The sequence below is a fragment of the Mytilus californianus genome, unplaced genomic scaffold (assembly GCF_021869535.1).
Source record: "Mytilus californianus isolate M0D057914Y unplaced genomic scaffold, xbMytCali1.0.p SCAF_4, whole genome shotgun sequence".
NCBI classification, from domain to species: Eukaryota; Metazoa; Mollusca; class Bivalvia; order Mytilida; family Mytilidae; genus Mytilus; species Mytilus californianus.
In genome coordinates, this window is record NW_026262690.1 from 88,617,115 (window position 1) to 88,627,485 (window position 10,371).

The 10,371-nt window shown below is 34.6% G+C and overlaps 1 protein-coding gene across 1 annotated transcript; it reads right to left on the minus strand.

Moving 5' to 3' along the window:
- Positions 1–2,915: 2,915 nt before the first annotated feature.
- LOC127737131 (mucin-2-like) lies at positions 2,916–9,710 on the minus strand. The gene is made up of 4 exons (XM_052247665.1): positions 9,642–9,710; positions 8,791–8,941; positions 3,924–7,343; positions 2,916–2,923 (listed from the first exon to the last, which is right to left on the minus strand). Exons 1-4 carry the CDS (start codon positions 9,708–9,710, stop codon positions 2,916–2,918), a joined length of 3,648 nt encoding a protein of 1,215 aa, XP_052103625.1.
- Between the last annotated feature and the right edge of the window lie 661 nt (positions 9,711–10,371).

Genomic DNA, 10,371 nt, shown 5'->3' on the forward strand with positions numbered 1-10,371 from the left:
ACATTTCATATTTATTTTAATCAAGCAATAATATTTTTCTACCTTGTGAATTAATAACATTTTAAAATTTACTATAGATAGTTTTTCTATATAACCATTGATTTTTAAACAACACCAATTTGTCGGCTTCTAAACACAGGCATACTGCGTTTCAATAAAAAGTAAATAGCAAGGTGTGAAAACTGCCAATTGTTGTCTTGTTGTCTTTGTATTGAAATATTTAATATCCTCATTATCAGTTTCAACAAGATAAGTAATCAACCATTATATGCTGGTTTTGAAATTTGTAATGATTAGTCCCTTTGTTAAAATTTCCAGTAAAAGATTCAAATACTTCATATTGTGGTATTTTTACCGGCAATGTTTGCCCGTCTCACACAAATATTTTCAATACCATTATGATATAAAAAAAAAAGGAGATGTAGTATGGTTGCTAATGAGACATCAATCAATCCGTCATCAATTTAATTTCGTTTCGTTGAAATTATGTATTTCTACCACTGAGTCTTATTATTTAGCTTTGACACTGACATCATGTAGATTTAAATACTTATTCAATGTTGTTTTCCGGTACAGGATCCTCACGGTTCCTCTTCACCAGACTTATTTGATATTGATGGTGAAGAAATTTCCCATTGAAAAAAAACTGTTTTCAACTCTAAGGTTATCTTTGTAATGCACAGGAATCTTTAACTTGTACCGAATGATTGTCTTCTATTTTGCTTAAGGACGGTAAGTTCCTCAGCAGCGGTGGATATACAATTTAAAATATCCTTATTTCTATATGACCACCATTTCGTACATCGAAATTAGTCGTTGATTACTAGTGATTACACATTTAAGGTCAACAGCAGCAACTTACCTTCAAAATGAAACGCTCAACATTTTAACGTCCATTTGACTTTGGGCTATTTTGTACTTAAAAAATAAATTGATACGAATTGTCAAATCAAATTAACTCAAACGTAAATGTATTATTTTTATAATGGGTGGTAAAGACATTAAGAACAAAACAAAATCTTACATGAAATGCAGCAAATTCGTCCATTATTATTTAATAAAGATTCACCAAGTATACCAGGCTTATAATTTCGTATACCAGACGCGCACAAGACTCATCAGTGGCGCTCGAATTGAAATGTTGGTAGACCAAATCAAAGACGATGTTGAAGAGCTTTGCAAGACAAAATGTTCGGCAAATTTTTACCTGGGGGTTGAAAAACCTTTATGTTTCGAATAACAATTAAGAGTATCTCCATCTTTGTATACCTTGTATTTATTGTTTTACTTAATTTGTACATTATCTGGAGATCATATTTCATTATTTTTACTATATTGTATGCACTTTTAGCAACACCAACTTTTTTGGTGGCGTCTTTTTCCGACTTATTTGTGTGTTTGTTTGAATTTTTCAGTCGGGTGTGTTTGTATGTCTGTGATGTATGTTATATACAGTTTTGACTGCTGGATCTCAGTTATTGTCACGTTGACCAATTATGTCTTTTTCGGTTGCTCACTAAATTTTGTCAATATAACGGAACTGTAATCAACTGTCATCCAAATGGGAGGTTGGGCTACCTAAAGTACCAGGTTTAACCCACCATTTTCTTGGGAAAATGGCTGTACCAAGTCAAGAATATTACATTTGTTTTTCATACAAATGGTTGATACAGTTACGCGTTTGATTTTGTCGGGTTTTGTGGACGTTTCTCTTTCAGATTTAACTCGGAGTTCGTTAATTTTGTATATTTATAAATACATGTTTTGTTTTGCTTATTTTTTTTTATTTTTTTTTTTTCATGGGAAACGTATGTAGATAGCTAAATATATTATTTGACAACGAAAAACGGGAAAGAAAAATTATATTTTTATTAGATTAGAATTACGGTTGATTATTTAACACAAATCCAATGTCACTGCCACAAGATTTACCATATATAAAGACAAGTGAATATATACCCATAAAATATCGGGCCCCGTAGATTTGATTTTTTACTGATTATTAACAGTTACTTTTGATTCAAACCATACACGCTATAAACATGATATAAAAGAAAAAGAAATTACTATGAATATCTTCAGATCTTTATGAAGATATAATTTTTTGCTTTGCAATAAACAAGTTGATGTATGCTATGTAAATTGAAGTACAAGAATGTGTGTATGTGTGTGTGATTGTTCATTTATTTACGACTATTCGTTATAACGTTGATATTTATTTAAAACATTTTCTATCTTGCGGTTTGTAAGTTATCCCTGGAGAGGTTGGGTGTTGGTAGTAGTTATAAACTGCGATACTGTCCAACAATTCAGTGATTCAGTGCACAGTATCTTTTCGTAAATTAACGGCTATTTTCATTTTAATTGTACAGTGGTTTACTTAAAAAGTAAAATAACAAAAAATATCGAACGTTTAAAGGACAATATCGAATATGTTTGCTTGTTAATGAAAATTTAATGAAAAACTTTATAAGTATTTGAACAATTTATTCATACGTGAATTTCTAGTTAAAAAAAAATAAGTAGTACACTGCTATGAGGTTTATAATTTGAGAATTAAATTCATTATTGGAAGAGTATTTGTATATTATATCAAAGACGTACTTTCTTAAAAGTTTGAGGCGAAAATATTGATATTTTCTGATTCTCGATTTCGGACATACTATTCTCTGTTTTCTCACATTTAACTTTGAACGCACGGTTAAACACGACGAATACGCATTTCTTCAGTTTAAACTGGTCATAAGCGCGATTAAAATCAATCGTTTTGAATTCAAAACTTATGCATAAGAAAGTTGAAATCATATAGGGCCCAAGAATAATAAATATTTTAAATGTGAATATTATCTGAAGAAGCTTGAACCCCGGCTTAGGATCTTTGCAATTTTGTAATGCTCATAACACGAGTTAAGAATCTATGTTTCTGTAAGATAATACAAACTTATAAATTAAGTTTTCAGTAAATAAATATAAACAACGACTGAACTTATCAGTACAATCTACATTTTTATTTGTCAAGCCAAAAAGTTATCAATATTAATATGTATATTTTTTATGTGTTTTTTTTTTTTTTTTTTGTCGTATAGCTCTTCAACTATTTCGCTTCTTAAACATTCTCGTCTTCAAAGATTCGGCTTTGCGCGGAGCGTTCCTGATGAAGGTAAATCCATAAAGGCGCTTCCGTCGCATGAAATTATTTAACGTGTTGTTTTCATTTTTTACAGCACTGGGTCGATACCTCTGCAGGTGCACTATCAATCCCCGAGGGTATCATTTGTTCAGTAGACAGTACTTCGGTACTGACATGATTTATAACAAACCTTTCTAAGATTGTCCGTTTATAAATTTTGAAATTATAAAGAAACTAAGGTTTCAACTCCCTCAGGCAAAGTTGACATTAGATGGATTTGGCTATTTTTGAGGTTTTTTTTTTTTGTCATATAGCTCTTCAACTGTTTCGGTTCTTATACATTCTAGGCTTTCAAATATTTGGCTTTGCGCGTTCCCGATGAAGGTAAATCCAGAAAAGCGCTTCGGACGCAGTGAAATTATTTAGCGTGTTGATTTCATTTTTTTATTGACATAGTTGTACATAAATTAAATAATGTTTTTTTTTTTTTTACTTTTCATTTTTGTAGTTTAGTTATTAAACTGTGCAAATTATTTTAAAATCCGTTGAATATCAATAACTACAACAAATATAACAGGGAGTACCAATACAATGACGCCACATAGGCCAAGATTTCTTGAAGACTTCCGGGGATCATATGCAGACCTTTTAGTTCCTTTGTACATGTTAGTTTCTTTCTTATTTACAGAAATTGTACTCTTTAACAATATCAGTCTTTTAACAAGTTTTTCTGCCGTCCAGAGAGTGCTATTTGAAGGCAAATGATTTGCACAGGGGCACATGCAGTTGATACTTCCAAATGTTGCATTATCGGTAAATTCTTGTATGTATGTAGCTGATGGTGAGTTAGTGGCTACAGTTGAAACAGTTGTCACGTCTGACGTTATTGTATATATCTTGCTTGTTGTTGGTGTTTTATTTGTCACCGTTGTGTCAGTTAAAGTTGAAAATGCTCCTACAGTTGATTCAGTTGTCGTTTTTAAGGTTATTGTAGATATGTCGTTTGTGGTTGGAGTATTGGTTCTCAACGTTGAGTCAGTTGATGGTGAGATAGCTGCCATAGTTGCTTCTGTTGTCAGTTCTGTTGAACATGTTGATATATCATTTGTGGTTTGTGTATTAGTTTTCACCGTTGTGCCGGTTGATGATAAGTTAGCTACCATAGTTGTTTTAGTTGTCAGTTTTGTATCAGTTGATGGTGAGGAACCTGCCATAGTTGCTTCAGTTGTCAGTTCTGTTGTTGATGTTGATACGTCACTTTTGGTTGGTCTATTGGTTGTCACCGTTATGTCAGTTGATAGTGAGGTAGCTGCCATAGTTTCTTTAGTTGTCAGTTCTGTTGTTGATGTTGATATGTCGCTTGTGGTTGGTGCATTATTTAATACCTGTGTGGCAGTTGATGGTGAGTTAGCTGTTATTGTTTCTTCAGTTGTTAGTTCTTTTGTTGATTTTGAACTGTCGCTTGTAATTGGTTTATTAGTTGTCGTTTCCGTTGATGGGGAATTATATGCTTTAGTTGATTCAGTTGTCACTTTTGATGTCAATGTAGATATACTGCTTGTGGTTGGTGTAATAGTTGTCACCGTTGTGTCAGTTAAAGTTGAAAATGCTCCTTCAGTTGATTTAGGTGTCTTTTTTAAGGTCGTTGGAGATATGTCGTTTGTGGCTGGTGTATTGGTTGTCAATGCTGTGTCAGTTGGTTGTAAGTTAGCTGCCATAGTTGCTTCATTTGTCAGTTCGGTTCTTGATGTTGATATGCCGTTTGTGGTTGGTGTATTAGTTTTCACCTTTGTGCCGGTTGATAGTAAGTTAGCTGTCATAGTTGTTTTAGTTGTCAGTTCAGTTGGTAATGTTGATATGTCACTTGTTGTGGGTGTATTAGCTGTCACCGTTGTATCTGTTGATGGTGATGTAGCTGCCAAAGTTGCTTCAGTTGTCAGTTGTGTTGTTGATGTTGATATGTCGCTTGTGGTTTGTCTATTGGTTGTCACCGTTGTGTCAGTTGAAGGTGAGGTAACTGCCATAGTTGCTTCAGTTGTCAGTTCTGTTGTTGATGTTGATATGTCGCTTGTGGTTTGTCTATTGGTTGTCACCGTTGTGTCAGTTGATGGTGAGGTAGCTGCCATAGTTGCTTCAGTTGTCAGTTGTGTTGTTGATGTTGATATGTCGCTTGTGGTTGGTTTATTAGTTATCACCTGCGTGGCAGTTGATGGCGAATTAGCTGCTATAGTTTCTACAGCTGTCAGTTCTTTTGTTGATGTTGAACTGTCGCTTGTGGTTGGTGTATTAGTTTTCGTTTCCGTTGATGGAGAATTATTTGCTTCAGTTGATTCAGTTGTCACTTTTGATGTCATTGTAGATGTGCCGCTTGTGGTTGGTGTATTAGTTGTCACCGTTGTATCAGTAGAAGGTGATTTAGCTTTTATAGTTGCTTCAGTTGTCAGTTGTGTTGTTGATGTTGATATGACACTTGTGGTTGGTGTATTAGTTATCACCTGCGTGGCAGTTGATGGCGAGATAGCTGCTATAGGTTTAACAGTTGGCAATTCTTTTGTTGATGTTGAACTGTCGCTTGTGGATGGTGTATTAGTTGTCGTTTCCGTTGACGGAGAATAATTTGCTTCAGTTGATTCAGTTGTCACTTTTGATGTCATTGTTGATGTGCCGCTTGTGGTTGGTGTATTAGTTGTCACCGTTGTATCAGTAGAAGGTGAGTTAGCTTCTATAGTTGCTTCAGTCGTCAGCTCTTTTGTTGGTACGTCGCTTGTTGTAGGTGTATCAGCTGTCACCGTTGTATCATTTGATGGTGATGTAGCTGCCATAGTTGCTTCAGCTGTCAGTTGTGTTGTTGATGTTAATATGTCGCTTGTGGTTTGTCTTTTGGTTGTCACCGTTGTGTCAGTTGATGGTGGGGTAGCTGACATAGTTGCTTCAGTTGTCAGTTCTGTTGTTGATGTTGATATGTCGCTTGTGGTTTGTCTATTGGTTGTCACCGTTGTGTCAGTTGATGGTGAGGTAGCTGCCATAGTTGCTTCAGTTGTCAGTTGTGTTGTTGATGTTGATATGTCGCTTGTGGTTGGTGTATTAGTTATCACCTGCGTGGCAGTTGATGGCGAGTTAGCTGCCATAGTTTCTACAGTTGTCAGTTCTTTTGTTGAAGTTGAACTGTCGCTTGTGGTTGGTGTATTAGTTGTCGTTTCTGTTGATGCAGAATTATTTGCTTCAGTTGATTCAGTTGTCACTTTTGATGTCATTGTTGATCTGCCGCTTGTGGTTGGTGTATTAATTGTCACCGTTGTATCAGTAGAAGGTGAGTTAGCTTCTATAGTTGCTTCAGTCGTCAGCTCTTTTGTTGGTACGTCGGTTGTTGTGGGTGTATTAGTTGTCACCGTTGTATCAGTTGATGGTGAGGTAGCTGCCGTAGTTGCTTCAGTTGTCAGTTCTGTTGTTGATGTTATTATGTCGCTTGTGGTTTGTTTATTGGTTATCACCGTTGTGTCAGTTGATGGTGAGGTAACTGCCATAGTTGCTTCAGTTGTCAGTTGTGTTGTTGATGTTGATATGTCGCTTGGGGTTTGTCTATTGGTTGTCACCGTTGTGTCAGTTGATGGTGAGGTTCCTGCCATAGTTGCTTCAGTTTTCAGTTCTGTTGTTGATGTTGATATGTCGCTTGTGGTTTGTCTATTGGTTGTCACCGTTGTGTCAGTCGATGGTGAGGTAGCTGTCATAGTTGCTTCAGTTGTCAGTTGTGTTGTTGATGTTGATATATCGCTTGTGGTTGGTGTATTAGTTATCACCTGCGTGGCAGTTGATGGCGAGTTAGCTGCTATAGTTTCTACAGTTGTCAGTTCTTTTGTTGATGTAGAACTATCGCTTGTGGTTGGTGCATTAGTTGTCGTTTCCGTTGATGGAGAAATATTTTCTTCAGTTGATTCAGTTGTAACTTTTGATGTCATTGTAGATGTGCCGCTTGTGGTTGGTGTATTTGTTGTCACCGTTGTATCAGTTGAAGGTGAGTTAGCTTCTATAGGTGCTTCAGTCGTCAGCTCGTTTGTTGGTACGTCGCTTGTGGTTGGTGTATTGATGGTAAACTGTGTGTCAGTTGATCGGGAATTGTCTACTTTAGTAGATTCAGGTGTCACTTTTGATGTCAATGTAGATATACCGCTTGTGGTTTGTGTAATAGTTTTTACCGTTGTATCAGTTGAACATTCTACAAAGTAAAGACATTTGATATTAAACCAGGCAAAATCAAACCCAACATAAACCTTTTAATTTTAACATGAAATAAGTTATGCATTCATGTAGTTAACACATTAATTCCACCTGTATTTTGATTGGATGAGAGAAATGGTATATTTCACCAATTTTCTATATACTGGGATTTTCTTTTCTCTGTCGGTGTATCGGCCATTAGTGAATTCCATGTGCCGGGGTATTTTCTAGCAAATACCAAGGCAGATGGGAAATACAATGTCTAAAAATAACGCGACTTCCGAAGACCTCTAGATTTTTTGTCTTTTTTCATCATAAATTAACTAAAAAAACATGGACAGAAAATCATGATCGACTTATACATGTATTAAAAAACAAAATGTTATGGAGTAAATATACAAGAGACAATACGATATGCTATAACGCAATCTAATGATATACAGGGTATTGAGTGACACATAACAAAGGAATGCAAATTCTATTGTTGTTCTTTATCCTGAAGTCACTATTAGGTCTAAGTAATTATATCCAACAGAAATTTCAAGAGGAACCCCCTGCATATAGACACGTACGTTGTAGGTAATTTTATTGCTATTCTTCATCTTACAATCACATTTTGTGCTAGGATTTTGTGTCATTTGAGTTTGTCATACGGTTAGTTGTGTTGACCTGATAAAGTCACAATTGTGATCTGATAAAATCACAATTGTGGTCTGACTTTGTCATTGGTTGTGTCATTTGATTTTTCACACAAAAAATCCATTATGTCATGTAATACAAATTTGCAACAAGGCTTTTTACATTTTCGTTTAGAAACAGGGTTGTTGGACAGCGAGGAACAGCTGAATACCATTACATATACAAAAAATATACAATCAAGCAGAGACTCCATAGGATACCTGATTACAATAAAAATTCTGATGTCAAGATGGATACAATAAGCATTCCGTGAAATTAAAAAATTATATCATGCTTACAAAGGGTATTTGCCAAGTTATTAATGTCAGTAAATTTAGAAGAAATTTCTCTATCATATTTATCTATATTTGTGTGGTGTAGGCAGCCTATAAATAAAGTAAGGCCCTTCACATATATTTTACATCTCTTCATTAAGTTTTGGTATTGTGGAAACAAATCATATCCTATCCGGTTTGAAAATAAATGTCTAATTTCAAAGATAACAAGCATTTATATGTCTATTTTCTTTGAATTTACGGTTTATAAAATGTTGTATTATTCGAAACTCTTCGGTTTGCTTGCTTTAGCTATGATATTTTTCACAGCTTTTCGGAATTTTCGAATTTTAAGGCAACAACATTGTATTCGATTTGATCTTCTGACTGTTTTATTTCGAGCGCCACTGATAAACTGTCTTATGAAGACTAAATGCGTGTCTGGCGTTATAAATTATTGCCTGGTATCTTTGATGAGTTATTATATCTCACCTATCCTATATACACTCAAACTCCAAGAACCTCCACACATTTCATTTTGATTTCCAGAACATGGCATATCACAGTCTATTCCTGAAGCTGGGTCTCTTGTTACAAAATTATCTATGCTCAATACGTTACTACAAAAGCACACGTTCCAAGCCTGTAATATATGTTTATGTTGATTTATTTTAAAACCTGGTCAAATGTAATGATATACTACGTTAAATTTATGCAGCTTTGAAATTATGATATATATTCTACTGGTAAAACGTCTCGGTGAACAATTAATGAATTAGGAAGCTAAAGACCTTACTCAAGAATAGTTCCAATTCCTTGATTTGTTTGGCTCTTCTGAGTTGTATTATCGAATGCGTAATATATTTTTGCAGTCTTAGATCTTCAGATATCAATTTAGTCGATTAATTTATAAATTTACCGAAAGTGTCCCTTTCCCTGTTGGGGCATTTTAACTAAGTGTATATTGGCATGGCGGGTGTTGCTTCGGTAGTTTCTGAAATTCTTTAGAAATGTAAAGTCCATATATTAGACATAATCGCTGTAAATATAACCATTTTTGCAGTTTCGTGTCCATAAAACGAAAGGGCACTTACTCTCAAAATATATCGCACTGGAATTTATTCGAATTGTTCCCTCAAAAACTAATTTTAAAAATAAGAAGAGGTATGATTGCCAAATGAAACAAATCTCCTCTAGATACCAAATGAAGTAGATGTTAACAACTATAGGTCACTGTACGGCGTTCAACAATGAGCAAAACTATGACAAATTTAAAAACAGCTTAAACGAGAAAACTAACGGCCTGATTTATGCACAAAACAATTTATACATTAAACATTTACCTCAGTTCCAATATAAGTAGCGTTATCCAGAAATGAACAGCAATGCGATACACATTTATCATTAGTCATACTGCTTGAGTCAAGTCTTTCGTATGGCATTGTCCTTTCTGGTTGGTCAACAAAACATCCAATGTATTGTTTTCCTGTAAGAAATGTTGTGGAATAATTTACTATGTGTCAAATTGTGTTCGTTCTTGTTGCTGTTATTTTAGAGAGGGAACGTTGCGTGATTTTAACTTCTTTCTTTGTTTGAATCTGCAACATCTTCATGTAACTTTTTAAGCTTATGATTTCAAGTGAGGTCGTCAATATATTATCGTGATATATTTCCGAGCTAACTTATATTGAGGTATTTGTTTTTCTGAGTTTTTAATAGAGTTTTTATCTCTTCGTAGCTATTTTGAACGTTAAATCCTCCCTCTCCCGACCTTTTCCTTCTGTACAAACAAAATATGTGGGATTATGGTCGACTTGGTACAGAAACATTTAAATAGAAAGCTGTGGGTTAAAAAATGTCTTATACACATTTCTAATCGGTATGACAGACCTTCAAGTTGATCAGTTGCGAGGTCGGAACCGGATACAATAGGAATTAAAATTATGAAATTAACAGAATGTATTCAAAAACATTAACGTGTTGTACCTGTTTAAAATAATTGTATTTATCATCACGTTATCTTATTGGTCAATTTTATTTGTAATTACGCTTTAAACTTTAATTCGACCGAAG